At 41.1% G+C, this 23,930-nt stretch overlaps 1 protein-coding gene across 1 annotated transcript in view; it reads right to left on the reverse strand.

Annotated features, from left to right (window-relative positions):
- Positions 1-23,395, reverse strand: part of MEGF9 (multiple EGF like domains 9) — a 193,146-nt gene extending 169,751 nt beyond the window's left edge. Inside the window, exons 1-2 of the mRNA XM_069241281.1 lie at positions 22,799-23,395; positions 2,768-2,969 (exon numbers count right to left, since the gene is read on the reverse strand). Coding sequence (XP_069097382.1) covers positions 2,768-2,969; positions 22,799-23,300 — 704 coding nt within the window. The 5' untranslated portion in view covers positions 23,301-23,395. The remainder of the gene's footprint in view (positions 1-2,767; positions 2,970-22,798) is intronic.
- Positions 23,396-23,930: the final 535 nt, after the last annotated feature.

Raw genomic sequence — 23,930 nt, forward strand, 5'->3', positions numbered from 1 at the left:
GGTGCTTTGACTCGTTCAAATACCTGGGGGTGCAAATATATCACAGACCAGAAGATCTCAGACATGGAAATTTGGGGAGAGCATTGGCTTCCATAAAAGGGTCGTTACAATTCTGGAGTAAATTACCACGGTCACCGATGGGCAGAGTGGCGATAGCAAACATGCTGATATTACCCAGGCTACTATTTAACGTTGCGGCACTGCCGCTCTTGATCCCCAGGAGTTTCTTCCGGGATTTGAACTGAACCTTGCTGAAGCTCATATGGGGAGGGGGTAGAGCGCGTGTGGCACTCACTACACTGCAGCGCCCAGTGAATGCGGGCGGCCTGGGTGCCCCCAATTTTGAACTCTACTACGCGGCTGCGCAGTTACAGTGGATACTGGGTTGGATGCACAGACCCACACAGGCGGAGTCTGCCTGGGTACGGACGAGTTTCGCGGTGAACCCTTGGTCACTTGGCTGGCAACCAGGTTTCCGAAGGGAGCATCTGATAAGCCGATTATGCTAGTGGCGCATGCATGCTGGAAGAGATATATTCAAAATGGCTGCAGCGTGCTCCCCTACTCGTCGCTCATCCAGTTTGGACTGGTCCCTGGATGGGACAGAGGTGATAGAAAGCACTCGTTAACGGCCTGGACAGATGTGGGCATAGTGACGGTAGGAGACTGCTTTGAGGAAGGAGCATTAATGTCTTTTGAATCGGTACGGGCCCTCACATCAGTAAATCCTGGGCAATTTATGGCATACTACGACATATGCCATTCAATCAAGAAGACATGGTCGGCAGGAAACCAAGAACCAACGATCTCCCCCGCACTGCACCACATGCTGCAATATGATAATCAGACAAAGATTGTGTTGAATCTATATAAAACCCTGAATAAATACCCCGCACCCAACCTGGAGAATGTACGGGGAAGGTGGAACGCTGTTCCTCCAAACCCAATTTCACAAGAGGAGTGGCCAAACGCTTTACATCACACACAGGGGGTATCGAGAAACCCCAGATTCCGCTACACGCAATTCAACTACACACATCAAACGTACTTCTCACCAGCCAGGATCAAACGCATGCTCCCCAGCTCGGACCCAACCTGCCCTAGGTGTAAGGCCCCACTGGCACACTTCTACCATATGGTCGGGGAATGCACCCAGGTAGTGGAGCGGAGTGGTGGAGAGGGTATCGGAATTGACGGGGCTGGCGCACACAGTGGACCCTAAATCCTGTCTGCTGGGCCTGAGACAGAGAGATAAGAAACATAAGCACCTACACAAGTTCACAGACCTAGCATACGTGATGTACAAAAGACTGATAGCGATGAACAGGAAAGCGGCCACAGCTCCAGATCTGAAAACCTGTCACAGGATGGCACTGCGAAAATCAGAAAGGGAGGGCCAACAACATACAGGAAGCGAGGTCTGGGAAACTTTAATAAGCAGACTAGAGGCCAAGAGCGATGAGAAACCGCCATGAATTGGAACATATGGCGACCCCGAGACAACCACACTTTTACCTAACTAATCTTAATACCCTAAGTAAGCTGGACGGGACAAATTATAAAATTAGAGAACGCTCACACGCCCTCCTCTTCCACCTGATTCAACCCATAGTGATCATTAAGTGCGGATCTAGTGCCCAGCACAGGAACATTAAGTCAAGAGGACCCATGCACCACAAACTGTCACTAGACTGGGCCTCTCCCACCAAAGCAAATAACTGCATAGCCCAGGGAAAGAGCATTACTAAGCCCGGGCACACAAGTCCACTAAAGTCGCATGGTTAATTTGATTATCCAGAAACCGCACCTGAACACCTTCGGAGTATAATGACGAGACCTAAGTTAAGTTTTATTGTTTATTTGTATGATAATTGCATAACAGATCTACCATATCCTGAAACTGTAAATGTCAAATGTTGGAAACAGATCTAAACTGAAAATTCAATAAAAAAATAATAATAATAATAATAAGAAGAAGAAAGTATGGGGAAATAAAAACTGGTGATCCCTAGATCTGTTAGCTCTCAAATCAGCACAACACTCACAAGCATTCCAACCATGAAGCCACAGTTGACTGCTAAATTCATACCATCCCAGAAATTGACAGTAAGTGTAATGTTGTTGTCAGTTCAGTTAGAAACTATGAAAATGCATATCTTAAAAATATAATTCACAACAGTAGTATTCACGCCCCACACATCTTAAAGATTCCTTCACCATCTGTGAACTTAACATTCTTTCAGGAGAAGTCTTCCAGAAAATCTCTAATGGCAACCTAGAACACATCTTAAAATCTCTCAAGCCATCTTCTAAAAACAATGCCACACTTAAAAGGTTGGCTGACCATATGGAATCATGTAATTTCCCAGTGTGCTGCAGGGTTTGCAGTTTTTAGGAATCCATTATATGCTGTGTTCCAGCCCTACAATTGCTCAGCCAATATGCTTCAAAAACGTGTGCTATAACCTGCACAATTTGGATCAATTTTTCCAAAGATTGTAGTCAGAGAACTCTTTCCCATCCTGGAGAGGATCCTGTTCACTTGCTGCACCTACTCACCTCCTGCACTGAGTGTCAGATGTATGTTTTTTCTGCTGTCATTTACCAGTCCGTCCATGATGACTATACTTTGCCTAACTTGTCAGATGGCTAGAGTATCTGTAAAGGCAGGGATGGACAATGGCTAGAGTATCTGTAAAGACAGGGATGGACATCTGCACAACATTTTATAACTGTTAACATACTGCTTTTCTGCAAATAAACCTACCTGTCACAGACAGGGTTGGCCGCTCCTGTAACATTGCAGTCGCAGGGAAGGCAGATATCACTGGTTAGGTTCCTATAAAATCCACCATCACAGTCTCTACATTGCAGACCCGTGTAGCCAGGATAGCATAAACAGTGCCCTGTTGTTCTGTTACAGTCGTATTCGCTTTCGCTTCCAACTGTGCTGCAATTACACAAGTGACCTGAAATAGAAAATAAACCAAATCAAACCTCAAAGTTAGTGCCCATACACAACACTACTCATAGATCAGTCCAGTTATTAACACCATCGGACGTAGAATCCCAATCCCCTTGTGAAATTTAGTCTACGGTGAGCTGAATCATAAATGGGGTGCAAAATCATTGACATTGTATAGAAATCAAACTCATTTCTAGGTGTGATCATGTTCCCTGGAATAAGTGCACAAACTTTTCAGGAGGAACCCCTTGTGGTGAAAGAAAACGTGCATAAACTTGTAAATACTCGATACTTGTTTTCTGAATCATGAAATTAGAAAGAGCAAAAGAGAGGAGAGAGAGAGAACGTAAGAGTGAGAACCCACTAGCTAAAATTAGCCTAACTTAGAAGAGGATTTGGTGTAAGTGTTACCTTTTTTGTGTTCATACAGTGATGTCTAAACTGTATGAACACACTGAATCCTTCTCATGCACACTACCTCAAATTAGTTTGGAACCTGGTCACCATTTATTTTTTCATTAATAGGAATCTTTATTTCAGTCGATGAGTTATGTGCAAGTGATAAGTGTGCTATAGAATATGATGCTTTCAGGGAGGTTTAGACAGACTTACATTTCATGTAAAAGAGGACTCTAACATCTCATGGAACATTTTATACCATCAGCTTGTATATGAGCTTCATGATTATTATGTGGCTGCACTTGAGAGTTTTGGCAGCCAAGTTGACTCAAGTAACATTGTAAATGTTTATATTGAAGACCAAGTTGTTATTCGTTGCATCAGTATGAAAAGCCAAGAACTGCTTTTTAGATATAGGAATCCCATTCCGGTTAAGACAAACGATGTAGCCAAGAGCATGGAAGGTATAATATCCCCATTTAAATCCCTCAGTGTAGACTATGTGTGATAGTCAGAAGTTTCTACAGTGTTCAAAAAGGTGCCTGTGACAAGATGAAAATTGAAAGATGAAAGGTTGAAAAACCAAAACGTACTGTGCAAGAAAGCTCTTCTAAATGTAGATGGTTGTGGCGTGGTTCATTAAACACACACAGAGTAGCTCTTGGACTGTTGTGGGAAGAGAGTGATTTAGTTGCGGTAAACTGTGGCACTTCTCAACTGTTTGAGGAAAGGTAATAACCGGGTTCCTCCGATACAAGAAAATGCACCTTCAGTAGATGAATCAAAAATGTTTGAGTGTGTGATGGTGAATATAACAGCAATACTAGTCTCCACTCAAATGTGAGTGAGAAGGAGAAAGAACAAATTGCTTTGTGATGCGATGAAGAACAGTAGCCTTCACCTAACTAGAATTCAGAAACTTATGGTTTGACTAAGGAGGCTGAAGTAAATTCGGACTCTTTGTTTACCATTGAATCCAACTATTACTTTTACAAGAATTGGTAACAAAAGAATTCAGAAGCTAGTGAAATCACAGCATATGAGTATGGTGGGAAGACAAAGTTGAATATTTTACATGATCAATTGCTTTGAGGGAAGAACAATTAACGAGGAGGAGTATGGAGCAGGTGAATGCCAGCACGTTTTGGGTGGCGTTATCAACGTAACATAGGGAGTGCACTCAGCCCTAATGCCGTCAGTACTGACGTACTGACGGCCTGATGCACTGGCCTCAATATACTGTCTGTTAAATCACAAAGAAACAGGGTAGTGGTGTTATCAGAGAGAGCCCATCCTCCAGGTGTTGGAAAGTAAATAGAAAAAGAAGTATAATAAACAAACATATGTTAAGTCAAATCTGGTGCTAAACGGTAACTTATACCCCACTACCTATAGGCATAGTATTGTGGCCATGAGGGTCACATTGCATGTACATGAATGAAAGTACATTCCACAGTACACCAAGAGAAGTCCACAACAAATTTTCATCCACAAAAATTCCATAAAGAGCTCATAAGGTTGAAGCCTTTTACTGATGTGTGGAATCAGTTCTTCTGCACATGACAAAATGTTGAAATGTCCACAGCTACAGCCAACACATGTTTCGTCACCTGCGTGACTTTTTCAAGGAAAAAAATTAAAAAAGTTCAAGCCCAGTCAAATGATAAGCATCACATGAGGTAGATGTCGAAACGAAGGGTTATGATCGGTGACCAGTCCCACCCAACATACACAGTAACAAGTGAAACAGGCTTCCAAAGTCAGCACAACTCATGCCCCAAATGGAGAAGTAATAGCTCTGCCACCAATGTAAGGCCCTCCCAGTCAATGGCAACTGGAATCACACAAAGTCACAAGCCACCAATACCACTACCATGTCAGGAGTTTACTGTAAGGAAACTTGCCAAAACCGGAAAGTTACTTTCATCTTTTTTTTCCTGTTACTAAATAAATTTGCTTGACACATTGCTTATTCTAATTGTCATTGACTAGACAGATGAAGATTGTTTATGTTGCCTCTCTGAGAAAATATAAGAAACAAACACTGAATAAACCAAGCAATGCATGTAGATCATTTGCATTTGGTGTCTTTTTTAAACCTTGATTCTTCGCAAGTGTACATAACAAAAGCAGCCAACGTGTTTCGCCCTACTACGGGCTGCCTCAAAGAAGAGCTCAAAATAGAAAACGAACAAAAACAGTCAAGGCATAAGTATCGGATAGATACGGCCAACATCCAAGATATACTTAATTTATGAGCCATCCTTAATCATGAAGCAGATATGCAATGACCTTCATCAGGTCGATGTTGAATTACTAGAGTCAAAAGTCCCGTCATCCAAGCCATGTTCGACAAGGTAACCGCGTCCAGCATCTCAATCTGTGTAATGCCTATACCAACCTGATGCATGCTGGCCTTGCCTAACCGAAACATTAGAAGCATCAATAGATATGAATATTTCGATACAAGTTAATCAGCATGAAGAACCAGAAAGATAAGCAAGTGAAGTCTGTTGTTCATAAAGAAGAGATGAACTCCCAAGAAAATAATATGCAGTCATAAGGTCAGAACAGTAATTCACTTTGTGTGCTTTGTTTTTCCATATCAATGTGAGGCGAGGAGTACTAGATTTAGTAGTTCAACTGGTACGATTGCTTCTCTATTACTTTATTTCTAAAGATGCCCAACTGTTGCAAACATTTCATATCCCTGTTTGGATTGAAGTCTATCTCCGAGTAGTTTCTCATATATTTCAAATCAGTTTCAAGTTCCATGCAGTTGCCATTTGTTGATCAGTCTCGAACACAGTGTGCTGGCTGCTAAAGTAAGGCTATTAACACCACCACACACTACATGACTTATGCTCTGCCTTGCATGCAGTGGGGGACAGGCTTCCATTCTCATAGGCCAAGATAGTTCAACTCATGCCTTCTGTTGATGAATCACTAGCCTGAGACGCACTCCAGAATTATAGGATTGTGTTTAATGTGCAGGATCAACTTTAAAGATACTGACAAAGTGGTATCCCAACACTGATTGAAAACAGGTAGTAATGTAGGATGGATGAAAAGCAGTGTTGGTGAGATGACAGAATAAGGCCAGAGTTTAAGTATTGTACCCCATAAATTGTCAAATGGGACAGCGTAAATTCTCATATGTATTGCACTTACAGGATTACCATTTTAGGAAGCAGAATTTCTCACAGATTATTCCAAATATAATTACACTATTTTCAGCCTAACACAATTTTTTTCTATTGTTCTTTGTCATCAAAGCAGGTACAAACTTGAATGCTTGCTCTTTTAAAAGCAGTTTTGTTTTACGTCATTAGAAAAACAAGTGTAGCTTTTCACTGAAGCCTAGAGATACACTATAGTCTGCCTCAAACGTCCAGTTATAAACCTCTAACAAAGTACAGAAAGCTAGATAGCCAGTATGTTAAGTATGCGATTTACAATACCTGTTCTACAAGACCTGTTCGGTATCTATCCAGCTGATTATAAAAATAAGCTGGTTAAAAAAAATAAAAAAAACACATAGTATGATCAATGAAAACAAGTGCTATTTACTCAACACTGGTTATGCATGTAATATATGAAACGTGTTTGGGAAAGAGAATTGATGACATAATCTACCTCTCTGAGCTGCAACCATATCAGACTGGAACATCTGCATGTTGTAGTTGTGAAACCTTAGCCTTCAAACCAACACCACTCCTGTACTAAACTGGATAGAACTAGACAAAAATTATTCTGCAGAGTGTATATATGTTCAACGTCTAGTACTGAGTAACAGCTTCCTATTAAAACTGTGTAGATGGGATCCTTGGGTAGATTTACCAAAAAATAAACACCATTGGTCCTCCTCAAGATTACATTGCCCCCGTTTCATATGCTAAGAAATCAGATCAAATCACACAGATTCCAAAATACCTTCACTAGATAGCCATGGAAGCTCAAATTTACAACACACTGGCAACTATCATATTCTGTCTTGATACTGTATACATCATACACAAATATCATATACAAAGACTTAAATCTTGTTCTCTTGAGCTACTTCAAGGAAAAATAGACCCGACCAGAGATCAAGGAGGTGCTAGAACTAAATCACACTGAATTCTAGAAATTCCAAAAAAAGAAAACGTCTAAGACAATGGACTAATCTTTCCCATGACAAGCATCAAGAATGTGCACCCATCTTTTGAATAATCTAAAGTTCAACCAAAGTTCCTATACTTCCACGAAGTCTAACCTGTTCAAAATGTTCCTTAATATTTAACCTAGTAACAGTCTGGGGGAGGGAGGGGTAACTGAAGACTCAAAACACACTTACTGTTCTCTCAAAAGTTATAAAGTCATTCTTGTTCAGCTTGTCCCTTTATATTATATCTGCTTCTCTCCACTTTACTTGCATTGCTTTGTAAAGCCTTCTATTAAGTCAGACTTCTATTACAGATGGTTTTAATTTAGGTGCTGAAAACTTAACACATTTGGAAATCTGATAAGGGGATGGGGAGTGTTTGTGTGTGTTTTTTTGTTTTGGGGGGGGGGGGCGGAAATTCATTCATGAGACTAGACTACACATTCCAGACTGGGTCCATCCTGAAAACTGGCATATCAAAAAACCTCATGAAGCAACCAAAGCACTTATCAGACTATATTTATTGTTTTTAGAGACATTATTTTATTTTTAATATAAGAACCAGAGGAAATACATGTTAGAAAACCTTTCAGAGATCTACGCTATCTGGCCAACATAAAAATTAATACATTGAAAAAAAAAAAAATACTTAATTCACTATCCTGCTTCGAACTCAAAGATTACAGCATGTAAAAAACACACAGTTGTATAGAACCTTTGTTTTTGCCACAGTTTATGTCAGTGCAAAAAAGATAACAAATAGAAAAATCCATCACAATTTGCCTATTTTGGCCCACTAAACTATATGTACAGCAAAGGCAACCAGTCAGAATAGCAAATCATGTGGTAATCTATTTATTACTAAAACAATGAACACCTAAAAAGAAACCTCTAAACCATTGTCTGGTTTATCAAAGGGTATAATGTAAGTGACAGGAGGGGATAACCTTGCTTTAAACACTTTATTAGAACTATTATAAAAAAAAAATCTTATATATTGGCATATGCTGCATGATCATGCATGACCTTGATCTTTTCGTGTACGGGTTGGTTAATCTTCAACATCTGTTGGCACAAACTATCTCGACTGAGATTTTGAGTGGTTCTTTTGCTATTTCTTTGATATCTCCTTCTCTCTTACAATATTTCTGGTACTTTTACTTTTTCATCTTCATTTACTCACTTTGTACCATATCATAGAATATATATGTTTACTTTGGTTATGTTTTTAGCCCTGAAGAAGCCCTATGTTGGGCGAAACTTGTTGGCCATTCATCGTGAACTCATTACCAGTTTATGCACCGGCTACGTTTACAAGGACATAAGGACTTTTTGGTTTTTCTATTTGTATATTATTTTGTCATTATTATCTACATTGCCTATTTGGGCGTCTATCAAATAATTTACTGTTTTGGACTATTCACGAAATAATAAACTTGTAATAACCTCTTTGTTCTACATTGTTACACTGGCCTTGGCCTCTTTGCTACTTTGTTATACCGTTTTTTGCATAGTTGCACTGCACCACCTTTTGGAGCATTCACAAGTGCTGCGATACATGACTCGTAGAACTGACACTGCAACAATTTGGGTGTGTGTGTTGAATTAAAGAAGGGGTCAAAAGAATACATCTAGTCATTTCCAATACAGATCTACTCTCTAACACGCTTGCTGACTGCATTCAGTGAGACTTTCAGAAGAAAATCAAAGGGCTCATTGGCTTCCAGCTGTGATATCCCAAAAATTCTACTAGACTCGGATTGCTGCTGATCCATTTTATGGTCTTATTTGTGCATTAAGCTGTTTCAATTGCCTTGTCCTAGAAACCTGTTCTACTGTGAAGACTACCCTTTTTTCTTTGGGTCATACTCTTTAGAGAGTATGATGGATTAATTCTGGCACAAAGGACAGACAGCATAGATTAAAATTAAAGTGGCCGGAGCAGAGCCTGCTCTTTGAAAAGCAGTAAGCCCGAAAGGAGGTCTCAGTCAATCCAAATCGTTTGAAAGATGCTGAACTCCAGAGTTTCTTTCAGTCAATAGTTCATTCATTTAAAAATTTATAGCGGCCAAATTTGTTCAAAATCCACACAGCATTAATTCCAGAACCAGCCAACATGTGTTTTAAGGTAACCCTCTTTATGAAGGCTGAATAGAATCTTAAAAATGTATCTTAAGTCACACAAGTTACACCACATGTTAATAGTTAGTAATTCTATACATACAAGTAGCTAGTAATAATGAAAAAAATATATAATGGCTTTTTAAGGTACGCATATCAAATTCTTACATCTTGAGAGCTTGATTGAAAATGAGATTTACTTATGTCACTTTAAAAAGTTAAGTACAAATATTTATTATAAGAAACAACTTGGATCATCTTTTTTTACCAAGACACAATCAACATTTTGATCAGAAGTACTGTATGTGTGCCTCAGTGTCTTATATATGTAGAATCCAAACATTGTATTTTTCTGGGAATCTTCTATTTAATCTTTAATAATGTCAAAGTTTAATCAAAATATTGAAGGTCTCTTAACAGGGAAAGGAAACTAATCTCACTTGATCAGTGAAACTCCATAATATACATCAGGCTTTTCCAACGAGAAGCTTGTGGGCCACTGGTAGTTCTCCAGCTCTATGTAGCTCTCCTCTGTGCAGGGCAGCCTACTAAATTAAAGGCTTTTCAGCTGAGTTCAATTAACATATTTAAACCAGAATTCCAAAGAGTGTATTTTCAGAACTCTTAAGCTGATGTTTGGGAAAAATAATTGTCTGAATTCCCAAAATATATTTAGAGCTGATATTTGAGTAATAGATCATGTGGTGCTGGGGAGGCTTATTACTCTTGTTAAAATATTTGTGCCATGGTCTTCACTGATAAGGATGTTATATACTACCCATATATACGCATTCCAAACAGATAAAGCCTTTTCATTTCTGCATTACTACTGCCAACCTTGCCTGATGGACTGGGATGATCACTGCTGACAGTCTTTAATCTTGTCTAATGTGGTCACTATTATACAAGACTAACAATATTGTAACTCAGCACTATTTTTATTGAAAATAAGTAGCTCTTATTATAGGAAAGGTTGGAGACCTATGCTATATATCTTAGTCCTTTACAAACTTCACTTATGTATACATATTGCAGATCAACTTGATTAAAAAGAGATACTTACCTTATAAAAAATTAGTCACTAAATAGTTATTTCAGTAGTATTCACTATTGTTTGAGATACAATCTTGTATGCATGATATCTATAATTCAAAAGATAATAAAATATTATATGATCAATCCAACCTTTTTAGGATAAAAATGTATATTCTCGGATGCTATAAAGTGAACTATGTTTATGCTTCAATCTGTTTGTATAACAAATCTGTCTGGTCTCCTGGTTCATTTGTCACACAGATATAATATTGAGTGAATACCCCTAATTATGAGCAATGTGAAGAATAGCACTTCTACTCAACCTAAAACCCAATAAAACAATCTAATCTAGTTGTCAAAACTTGGTGACATTCTGCCTCCAATATCATGAAAACACTGTTGAGAAAAAAACACTGATGTTAATGTATTCAACAAAACAGGACAGGAGCTCATTGTGTTTCTACCATAAATATTTGTTTCATGGACACCTTATACAAAATTATTTACATGAATGCAAACTACATATATTTCCATCCAAAGGGAGTTCTTCCATAACGTCCATACACTTTTCCCACATTGATTGATCGATCAGCAACCACTGACAAATTATTAACAACATTGATGGATTCCTTTCATACTCTCCTACAATAATTCTGTCCTCTTTATTCCTTTTCTTCCCCACAATCGGTTTGTGTACGATATGAAAACCAGGATGATACAATAATAATCTGTAATCATAGTGTTTAGCATAAAGCTAACATTCCAGTTCATCATTAACTCACCAGATAAATGCGTATTTAGCTCTCAGGTTATGGTTCGCAAACTAGACACCATGCCCTCACAGATATTTATACTTCTGTCTAAAGCCAACCAAACTGCCATGCCGCGTGGCGTGACCCAGAAGCAAACAGTTAATAACAAGTGTAACCAGACCATCAACAGGCAACCTATTATTGATCACAATATTTCTAGTTTTAGATACAGTGTCTTAAGTACTTGTGAAGATTTTGCAGAGTAAAAAGATAATTCATAATAGGATATTTTTTACATTTCATCCAACGAAAGTTGTAAATCTAATTATGAAAATTAAAAGGTTGCTAAAAATTTACAGTCTCATTTTCAGTATCAAATTGCCCTCTCTATGGTATAGAGTACAGTGTACTATAAGATGTGTTACGTGTTTCTCTTGTATGTGGGCTATGTGCCCTGATCCTTCTCAGCCAGTACCCGTGAAACAGACTATACAAAATACTTGCAAAGGTTCTAACTCCCCACTTTTAGCTAATCAACGTGATGTTTGATCCCTGATTACATACGGTGGCTGATCAACTTGATATTATTCACTATGTCTGCAGCCGCAATGAACCTATAAAGTGTTCACTGATACCAAATTTGCAGTGTGTGTGGAAGAGTAAGTCCAATCCACTTAGCCAAATGTTTTTTCGTCATCTAAGGCCAAAAGAGCAGCAGGAATCTTTTTTTTTTGGTAACCTTTTCGACTGTTGGACCACCCTCCTTAAATTATCATGCATCTGTCTCCCATTAACAAAGCCTGATGAATCAGATCTGGCAGAAATTCCTCAAGCTGGGTGGCAAGAATATCAGCATACAGTTTGACATCTAGGATTAATAGTGCTATAGGTCTATATGAAGCACAGATATGGGGTTCTTTCCCTGGTTTTAGGAGGACTGTGATTAACGCCTCGCTCATCGAGGGGTAACAATTCAGGAGGAGGTCATATGATTAAATAAGAGTGTTAAGGGAGGCACTAAATCTGGGCTAAAGGTCTTATAAAATTGGGCAGTAAACCCATCCTTCCCTGGCGATTTACGAGATTCAAGAGCAGCAATTGCTGATTGGACCTCTTCTCTGATTGGGCGGCCAACCTCCTCATTTTGATCAGTTGTCACTTGAGGTAGCTTCATTCCCACAAAATATTGTAGATGTGCATTTTCCGCTGTTGTCCTGGATGTGTACAGAGGTTTATAAAAGACTCAAAAGGCCCTTGTGTTATCCTTTTTGGATGAGGCTATACTGCCTGCCTTGCGATTGTAGAGGCAGATACATTCCTTTTAGTGTTTGACTGAATTGTCATGATAAGTGTGGGCCTATCTTATTTTCCCAGTTATAAGTCTCATGTACGGCATAGCATTGTAAATTCAGCTCTGTTAGTTTATATTGCATTTAACTTACCCCTAAGGGCAGTTAATTTCTTCTGGTATGCTAGGGATGGAGTATCCTAGTGTGCTTGTTCTGCTTCTTCTAATTCAACCTCAAGTTCTATCCTGTCCTAGGTTTTCCGTTTAGTTAAAGTAGATAGAAGTGAAACACATTTGCCTCTAATAATAGCTTTGAAGGCATCCCAAGTACTAGACAGGGTTGTGCCTGAGGGTTGTTCACCTCGAAGACTTTTTGGATAGTCCTACACAGTTCAACTATCCCCAGTGAGGGATCCAGGGAAGCACCACCAACGTAATTTAGAGGTGGGAGTAGCCCAGTCTAAAATGAGTTTTACAGGAGCATGGTCTAATAGGGCAATCGGATGAAAAGTAGTCACCAAAATTGATTGCTCTCGTGACTGACCTATGAATGTGTTGTCAAGTCTGGAGTATGTACAGTGAGAATGTGAAGAAAGAAAAAAAAAAAAAAGGGTGTAATCCACTTAAGTGTTTGTGCTTCGAAATTATAAGAGCAAGGCTAAGAAATGTTCTAGAGGTACCAGATTTGTGCCCTGGAGGCTCATGTGTCTCAATGCGCAACTTAGGAACTCACCTTCCAACTACATATGTCTATGTGTAGGCCCAAGATGAATCCCCAAGGGAGGCCTACCATGTTGGAACAAAACCAGGGAGCAGTGTATTTCACCCAGCTATGCCAGCCGAAGGACTTCTGAGATACTGTCTCTACTGAGAAGCCTGTTGCATACTTCAGCCTGATGCCCAGAGCTTCCCCGGTCACCTCAGTCGTCGCTGGGAAAGCTATTTCCTGTGGTAATACTTGTGATTAGGGTCATAGATGGTCCCTCGAGCTTCCCTCAAATCGACTGTTGCCAAGAACTGGCACTCCCAGCAGAGTCGCTGCTTCGGTTAGTTCCATAAAGTGGTGCATCTCGTTTTGGTGTTCAAAAGGCTAACCCAAAGGGATAAGTCCACATGTAATTAATTAGTTCCCGGAGTAGTTTATCAGTGGCAGGGTAGAACTTTAATCTCCAGAACAGTATAGCTGGAGCTATAGCCTGAAACACTACAGGATGCTCTGTGGAAGGATACTGACCATCTTCCTCGCTGACTGTAGGATCGCTTCTTTCACACTGATGTAATGTAGTTTTGCAAACAAATCTTGGGAATGTTTCCCCTCCCCAGGGGATAATGATCCAACTTGGTGAACATGTTCCAGTTTAATATTGGTGCGGTCAACTCCCAAGAGTTCTGATAACAGACCTACCCCTCCATTCTTTGCTCGAGGGTTTGCAGGCGAATATTGCTGTACCGTGAGTACTGTTCTCCAAATCCTCACATTTAAAGAGCGTGGCCTGGAAGTGGGCTTTCAGCTGCCAGATGAAGCCTCTAGTTGGGCCACTCATTGCTCAAGGGACTGCAACTTAGTGTTTAAATCAAGAGTGTGTGTGCCCACTGAGTCTATATCTTGTTTTAAGGTGGCAAGCTTAGAGATTAAGTCCGACTGGAGTATCTCTAGAGCGGTAGCGAGAACTGTCTGTAACACTTCTTGCAACTCCTTTTTAAAATCTTGAAGACAGGAAAGGAGATCTTCCTTGGTTAATGCCATTATTCCCTCTTTAGTAGTGGAGGGGTGAAAGTCTCTTGCCTCTGTCAGCTGGAAATAGCTTGATACCCTATTTGTTTGAGGTTTTTTCAGAGGCATGTAAACTATACTAAGGGGCCTAGATAAAGAGATAATGGAGGAGAACGCCTGAGAGCTTTATTGGATAGAGCGCTTGGTGTAGGAAGTTGGCTCTGTATATACTATTTCAAAGTGAGAAATAGGGTACACAGAGTCCAAGGGTTCCCCTTAGAGGTAAGATACTGGCAAAAAGAGATAATTCTAATGCTCTATTTTGTGGTAGTGTGGTTGAGCAGTAGGCTTATCAGAGGGTAGTGTTAAGCATTTGTTGTACACACACAGGCAATAAATGAGGAACACACACTCAAAGACTTACTCCAGGCCAATGGGTTTTTATATAGAAAAATATATTTTCTTAGTTTATTTTAAGAACCACAGGTTCCAGATTTACAAGTATTACTTCAAATGAAAGGTATTTCACTCAGGTATTCTAGGAACTTTGAATAATCACAATAGCATGTACAGTTTTGATACAAATGGCAATAAGCTATTTTAAAAGTGGACACTGCAAAAATCAACAGTTCCTGGGGGAGGTAAGTAATTGTTAAGTTCACAGGTAAGTAAAACACTTACCGGGTTCAAAGTTGGGTTCAAGGTAGCCCACCGTTGGGGGTTCACAGCAACCCCAAAGTTACCACACCAGCAGCTCAAGCAGGCACAGAAAGTACACCCTCAGCGGCACAGGGGCGGCCAGGTGCAGAGTGCAAACAGGCGTCAGGTTTTGTATAGAAAGCAATGGGGAGACCCGGGGGTCTTTTCAACGATGCAGGCAGGCACGGGGGCTCTTCGGGGTAGCCACCACCTGGGCTAGGCAGAGGGTCGGTCCTGCACTGGAGTTCGGTTCCTTCAGATCCTGGGGGCTGCGGATGCAGTGTTGGTTCCAGGTGTCAGGTCCCTTGTTACAGGCAGTCGCAGTCAGGGGGAGCCTGTGGATTTCCTCTTCAGGCGTCGCTGTTGGGGCTCAGGGGGGTCAACTCTGGTTACTTACGGGCTCGCAGTCGCTGGGGAGTCCTCCCTGAGGTGTTTGTTTTCCACAGGTCAAGCCGGGGGCGTCGGGTGCAGAGTGGAAAGTCTCATGCTTCCAGCCGGAAACGTGGGGTCTTTAAAGTTGCTTCTTTGTTGCAGAAAGTTGCAGAACAGCCCTGCTGTTCTCAAGAGCTTCTTGGTCCTTTAGATGCAAGGCAGTCCCCTGAGGCTTCAGAGGTCGCTGGTCCCTGTTGGATGCGTCACTGTTGCAGTTTTTGTCGAAGTAGGGAGACATGCCGGTGGGGCTGGGACCAGATCAGTTATCGTCTCCGTCTTCACTGCAGGGCTTCAGGTCAGCAGTCCTTCTTCTTTAGGTTGCAGGAATCTATCTTCCTCGCTTCTGGGGGAGCCCTAAATACTGAATTTAGGGGTGTGTTTAGGTCTGGGAGGGCAGTAGCCAATGGCTACTGTCCTTGAGGGTGGCTACACCCTCTTTGTGCCTCCTCCCTGTGTGGCGGGGGTACATCCCTAATCCTATTGGGGGAATCCTCCAAAACTAAGATGGAGGATTTCTAAAGGCAGGGGTCACATCAGCTCAGGGCACCTTAGTGGCTGTCCTGACTGACTGATGGGTGACTCCTTGTTTTCCACATTATCTCCTCCAGCCTTGCCGCCAAAAGTGGGGGCAGAGGCCGGAGGGGCGGGCATCTTCACTAGCTGGGATGCCCTGTGGAGCTGTAATAAAGGGGGTGAGCCTTTGAGGATCGCCGCCAGGTGTTACAATTCCTGCAGTGGGAGGTGAGAAGCACCTCCACCCAGTACAGGCTTTGTTCCTGGCCACAGAGTGACTAAGGCAACATGTCTGGTGTGGCAGGCTGGCAAAAACTAGACAGCCCACACTGGAAGTTGGGTATGTTTTCAGGGGGCATCTCTAGGATACCTTCTGGGTGTATTTTACAATAAAGTGCACACTGGCATCAGTGTGCATTTATTGTGCTGAGAAGTTGTGGGTGGTCGGGGACCCCACTGCCTTGATTTCGGTGACAAACGCAGCAGTGCCATGGTGGATTGCGTCCACTTGCCCCCCCCACCAAATCATGTTCCTTTATGCACATGTTTTAGAAGGCGAAAAAAATATCTACTCACTCCAACTGGGTACGAAGCTACAGTACCATCTGAGCCAATCAAGAGTTGGGTTGCTAGATTTGAAAAGGCACTTTAAGGCAACATTTTACCAACATTTTTTACAGGGAGGCTTATTAATGTAACAATAACGTTTTATGTAGCACATGGTGTGACAATCGGTCTTAAGCACTGCTGACAAATATTTATTGGTGCACATTTTCTCAGCCAGAAAATCAACAAACTGAGGACAGCAAGACATTTTTAGTATTCTAAACTTAGAAGTTTGATTCCATTACAAACCATGATCAGTTTCCATTTTTACCTAAATTTTAATTACCTTTATAGAACAACTGTAGTAATCAGTTTAGGCACCCTAATATTCTTTCACACTGCATTTTCAAAATTACCTGCTTTTATGGATGTTTCACCCTTTCAAAGAGAAGCCTTAACACTCATCATAATAACAAGAGAAGGCGTCAATTTCATTGGGGACCTAAAAGGCTTGTCATTATCCCAGTTGACTAAAAATGTAAATCTGCACCTGGGTGGTGTACTGGGCCCTGTAGACCTCTACAAACATCAGTCCATAAGGAAGAAGCAGAAAACCTCACATCAAGGTTTCCAGTAAAGACCGAACATCCTAGATTCATTGATTTATTCTATTGTGTATTATGAATCTATGTAAGACTGTAGTTCATGTTATAACATCGATGTTTATTAACACAATCATCTGTTTGGACCAAGCAAACCCTTGGCCTTAATACTTAAAAAAAAAAAAAAAAAAAAAACACACCACACACACACACACACACACTACTACGACTACTACTACTACCACCACCACCACCAAATATGAAGTAGTGGGAAATTGGTAAAGCTTTGCCTGATTATAAACCACTGAAAATATTGCAATGATTTGTCCATTACTTAACGTGGAGTTCCACATAATAATTGTGTATTTTGCTTACTTAAATGTGTGTTTAATTAAAAGAAGAACTATGCTTCATGAAAAAAATGGATAAAACCTAAGAGGGTGGTGCTGCAAAATAGAACGCCATTTGTAAAGAGCCTAGCCTTTAACGGATCTAGCTAGTTTGCACACAAAGTATAAACTTGCTTGGAAGTAGGGATGTCGTAAAGGGAATGCGACAATATAAATATTGCTTAACTGTCTGAGATTGCTTCTTTAAATGTTCGCTATTCTACGAGTGTTGATAAAGCAATGAACGTGGGATAATATAACAACCCCTCATGCCTTTCTCGGGAGTACCAACCCTGAAGATTAGTTCTAGATACTGCAAGAATATCCATCTCAAGGTTTAGCACTTCAAGTTTATTTTTCAGGAGACGAACATTAATCATCAGACCCAAGCAATAGCAACCGTGCCCAAAGGGACGAGATGACAAAGTAGTGAATAATCACAATATTGGGCATATTTCCAAGCCGATGTGTCGAACACCGACACGCATTACTAGCACGTTTGGCTTTGGTCTTCCATAGCCAATTTCCTGAGTTAGTAGGTGATAATGTGTGATGGGTGTGGTTTTCCTCTCATGCCAGCTTGTTAAATAATGTGGATTATTTTTAGAACACGTTTGTGTTTCATCGAGAGAAAATGTCCTAGTCATGACTGAGTTTCCCTGTACTGTTTCATAACTGAAAATGAATTATACCTCACTAACATGTATTTTTCACATACACAATGGTTTATAATACTTGTTTGGAGATTACATGCAATTTTAAAAGAGGTGTCACTTCACATTTCTCTTCATCCGGCAATTTAAAAAAAAACTAAAGTTTAAGACAGCGCAGGGGTCAATGAAGGCTGGCGATATTTGGAGACTATCAAACTTGAAAAACAGTGAGGAGGTAAGAATTCGTAAATTATTATTATTTTAATGAGTTAAGAAGGCTTCTAAAGTCACTTGTAGTGGAATTCAAACCCTCTCACGAGACAGAAAGATTCAATGGCTGAAAAGGCATAGTCAGTGCCATTCCAGCGTGTACGATGCGGTATGTAAGAAAGAAGGGGTTATGAATAGAATATTTTTTATAGAAAAGAAAAATAGACTATCTGGAGGCCAGGGAGTTACGGTCTGCGGAAACGTTCTTCAACAAATGGGAAACGGTGGCAACAACCTCAATTAGTTTTTGAGAGGAAGAGTGGAAAATATATTACGGCTGATGTGAGCTTGTAGAATCAATAAACTCTTTAACACAGTTCCGCACGGAACATCTGTAACAAGTTAAACACCATTTTGACTGAAGTGTTTCGAAAACGAAGATATTACATATATTTCTAGGCAATTCGGGTAAGACAAAAACTGTCCTTGTGTAGTGCTCCAAGGAGTAATGCTTGATCACAAATAAGAGTTTTCCATCTCCTACAAAGGCACGAACAAGTACAGGTTTTAATACTATAAAAAAATATGTATAATATCATGAAGGAAGAGATTCAGGGCTTCAAGCCAACAGGCCAGAAAACGTTAAGTCGGCTCAGGTGCCAGGATGATGATGGCTGGTCTCTTGTGGGTTCTGCTGCCTTAATCTGGAGATCCCTTATTTGGAAGAATAGAGCAGAAAAGGGCAGAGACCGACTGACCAAGAGTGCCGCTACATTTGCTTTCAAGAGGCTGGCAGACTAACACTAAAGCAGCACACAGCTATAGAACTTTAAAAACTTAAGGCCTGATTTAGAGTTTGGCAGATGGGTTACATTTTATCCAACAACACCAGTTATAAGGCAGACAGGACATTTTACACATTTGTGACAGAGTACAGTCCACTGAACTCTAAATCCGGACCTTTGTTAACAATGGTGGAGAGTAAAGATACGATGAAATTGATACGTTTGGGATAATGGGCTTAGGTCTAGGGAATGAGTCTTTTCCTCAATTTTCAAGAAACTCTGAACTTGATTTAGAGTCAGGCGGACGGGTTACTCTGTCACAAATGCGATGGATATCTTAGTCTGCCGGAATACAAGTAACACTGGATATAATGCATTTGTAATACGGTGGATGGGATACCCCCTCACGTTTGTGTAGGGGTAACCCATCAACCAAACTCTAAATTAGGTCTTTTATCTTCACATCTATGCAGATCCCTGAAGACAGCTGTTCTTAAATGAGACAAGACGTACTGGAACCTGAACTGTCCCCGAGATGTGATTTCTGGCTCAAATAGTTGCAGAAAATCTGAAGTCATTAAGAGACCTCCAATTTGCTTCTGGCAGAATGTTAGGGAAACAATAAACTTGGTCAGCTTTGTTGGGTACTTGAATATGGTTTGGCAGACTGAGGTAAAAGTGTGGCCCAGGTGCAGATGGGCTTAGGAGAGGTCTCTTGATCAAACAAAAGAAGAGGAATAATTTTTAGAATAAAAAAATGAATCTGGTTTTTACTTAGTAATTGATATTTGTACTATAATGACATTTATCATGAAGTTATCATCCAATCACACAGTCAAAAGAAATTTGAGTTATTTTTCCAATCTGTGGTGCCGAAGGATGAATATCTCATTAATACAAAATGTGTTCTAAGGTGCCCTAAAAAATGGCCAAATTACTGCGCAGCTACAAAAAAACGACCGAAAAAAAAAATATATATATATACATATATATATATATAAAATAATAATAATAATAATAATATATACACACACAAAAAAGCTGCAAGTGTATATAAACATCTGCCAAAAATATTTCGTGAGATGGGCAAAGTTTTCAAGAAATAAGCAGTAATCCAACTTGCCAACCACACTCACATCAAACAAAATAAGCTGCTTACCCCGTAAGACTCTGGATTTCAACGTGATGCAGAAAATGGCAACAGTAAAATGCCTAGAGGATATTTACTGGATGATGGCAATGCAAGCCTCCTCATCTGCAGCATTGGACATAGTCTGGATCAAGCTTTGGAGACTCACATGTGCCACAAACAACTGGGCAGAGTCAGGAGACGTGCATCTACGATGATCCTTAGCGAGTGGTGTTCCCCAAGAATCAATTCTTGTACCTATGGGGTTCAATCTCTATTTGGAGCCTCTGAGAATGTTGATAAAGGAGGCAGCAGTCATCTCACATTAATGTGGAGATGGTACTCAAGTCTTCTCTAAGATCTCTATGTGAAGTATCCATACCTAAAGAAAATGCCCTTCAAATCGGCAAGACTGTCATCGAACCTCTTAAAGCTTAATCTAGACAACACAGAATAAATCCTGGTTAGATTGGCTTGTGACTAGAAGATTAACAGACTGGCTAACTAAACTAAACACTCAAGGCTTCGCACAAACATTAGTCAAGGAGATTAAACCCCTGGTCATTTATGGTAACTCACATTTATCCAGGTAATTTCACATTGAGTGTGTAGTATAAAATGAATATTCCATACTGTATTCTTTCAAAGAAAAAATACAAATTATTCCTCTGCATCTCAGATTTTAGGCAAATTGTGTATGAGTTGATCTAGTCAAACTGAACTACGGGGGGGGACCCTGTTCTGACTGGCACTCCTGATTCATTATTACAATCCATCAAAGCAGTTATTCACTCTGAGGCAAGACTCATTGGAGGCACTAAAAATACAAACACATTACCCAGGTATTTTGAGAACTTTATTGGCTCTCGTTGGAAGCCAGAACATAACTTAAATTTGTATCTATTACTTACAAAGCAACATAACCTAATCAACCTAAATATGCTGGATCGACCATCAGGTTATTCAGTACCAATAAGCACTTTAGGTGCCCCCATAATTATAAATGTAAACTAAAAAAAATCATCAACGTTCTCCGAGCTGCTACCTACGCCATTGCTAAGGCTGTTGGCACCTTAAATGACTCCTGTTTAACTGCCACTTATTTGCTCCCTTAACATGCCATCAACCATCATCTCATCCATGGTCTCTCTCTTCCCCTCCCCCTTCCAGATTATTTCTCTACAGGTTTTCAACCACACAAAATGAGTACTATTATACGTTTATGATTGTTTACACATTATACGTGATGCAGCGTTTGAAATGGAACTATATAACTGTAGCCACTTACTATCCCAGGATGCCCGTTTCCAACTAAGAAGTGCTAGTATTATTCTATTAAAAGCACTGGCTTTGTGCTGAGAAGTGCAGGTCCTCAGTACATGCCATTTAAATAACTAAAAAATGCTTGATATCATAAGCAGTGGTCGTACTGCTGAACTGCAGTCCACTCACACCTGCAGAATGAGTTCGCTTTATAGGAATCTAAAAATAAAAATTGCAGTCTTACATATACTCGGCTATATGCACACAAATACAAATTCTAATATAAAAAGTAATCAAAACGGCAACATGACTGCATCTCTAAAAGACAACAAGAGTGGTCCTAATGGCTAACAGCAAATAAGTGCAAAAGCCTGTATTATGGGCACACAAGCTGAAAACCGCTGAGGATGTGCAAGAGGGTTCAAGGTCTAATTTAAAAGGCGGGGATACTAGGAAACATTAACAAAAGTGTCTAAGCTGCACCCCAAGATCAAGAGAAAAATGGGGTGGAATTTTCCACATTAGCAACATAAAAACATACTACGTAACTGCTAACAAACACCATTAGTCAGACACAAAGGGAGTCTATCTATAGTGGTTCTGCGGAAGCCTGGACACATTAGCAGGAGCACTGTGCTCTATTCTGGGGCATTTAGTGCAAAACTGGGTACAACATGAGCGGCACTGTTGCACGTCGTGAAAAAAACTACAGAGCCAAGTCCAGTTTTTAAATCCCATATGTTTCACTTATCCATTTATCCCTCGAGGTCGATAAAATGAGAACCACTGCGTTGGGCAACAACAACTATCTGTTATTCAGAGGCAGGATGCTCCATTGCGCGACTGTGCACTTTACAATACACGTTATATTAGAGCATAATGTCCACTAGAAGTAGCCACAGCTTGGTGAGTGGGTACCGTTCTGGTTGCTACATTGCCAGAAAGCAAAATTGAGATATTTCGAGAACATGAGACCAACAAATCGCCAGTTTAAAACACAATACATACAGCACAAAAGGGAGGGGGGGGGGGGGGGATAACGACATCCATTTTCAGTACTGGAATGAGCATAAGTGATGTCCAGCGACATCCATTCCCTCTCACCCTTCGCCCAGTATATGCAGTAGCAACCATTCGCAGCATCTTCGCTTCAACTCACCAGGGCTCTTAGTTGCCGGTGTCTCTGTAAGGGGGGTCCCTAAGGATACTGTGTCAGGGCCTATAAAGCTGGTGTAAATCGGTATGAAGGAGGGAGTCACTCCACGACCCTCTGCGAAAGTCTGGGGGGCTTCGACTGTTGATGGGGAGTTGAAGTGCGGATCCGAAGCTGCGGTGGGGGCTTGGGGCGCCGAGGGGGGAAGCAGAGAGACCTCACTTCCATGAGGTAGTAGTGGGGCCGGACTGCCAGGAGCCGTGGCTGCGGCATCTGGGACAGGGACGCCTGTGGGTGCCGGTGATCCTGCAGGGTCCGTAGAAAGGGAAGAATTCGGGGTCCTCGAAGGTGGCGACAGATTAGGTGCCGAGGACAGATGAGGCGCCCAGAAGGAGGCCGATGCGTCTGGGGGTTGCGATGGGCCGGGAGACAACCCGGGGGTAGGAGAAGCAGCACTACCGCCAAAGAGAATAGCACACAGTAGCAGGAAGCCCTGTGACAGCGGCATGCTGGGCTTCAGTCCCCGTGTACCTCCCTCCTCACACGGACTCGGCTACAGTGCCCAGACCCAAGCCGGTTCCCTGTCACAGGCATTCCTCCGAGTGACAGTGGTAGAGCCCGCCCTACGGCGCCTTTGCACTTGGCCGCAGCCAATGACGAAAGAGATGCTACGAGCGAGAGGCTCTTTACCAAATCAAGTGCACCTACACTTGGAAGCCCGCTTGATCGACACCAATCTCACTCAATGAACTGCACCTCTAATAGTGGGGAAATGGGTCCCATTTCCCCAGCAGCCAATCATAAGCAAGGCTCAGCGTTAACAGCCAATCGTGCTGCGCACTCACGCATGTTGCGACAACATGCACAGACAGATGGCGATTGCAACCAGTAACAGTATGGGGCGCCCGCCTGACTAATGTTTACCTCTATGTCAGCCAATTGCGCTACAGCCCGGTGATAATGTCTGTGATCCGCCGACATTGCCTTACGCAGTGGCTGCTATCGAAGAACTGGCTACGGTCCACTCTCACCGGAAGAGGAGACGCGGAATATCGAAGCTATAGAATTCGTTAATACTAATGATTATTAAACAGTTGTATTATATACTGTCATTTGTAATTGCTGTGTTTAATATTCA

Source organism: Pleurodeles waltl, chromosome 6, assembly GCF_031143425.1.
Source record: "Pleurodeles waltl isolate 20211129_DDA chromosome 6, aPleWal1.hap1.20221129, whole genome shotgun sequence".
NCBI lineage: Eukaryota > Metazoa > Chordata > Amphibia > Caudata > Salamandridae > Pleurodeles > Pleurodeles waltl.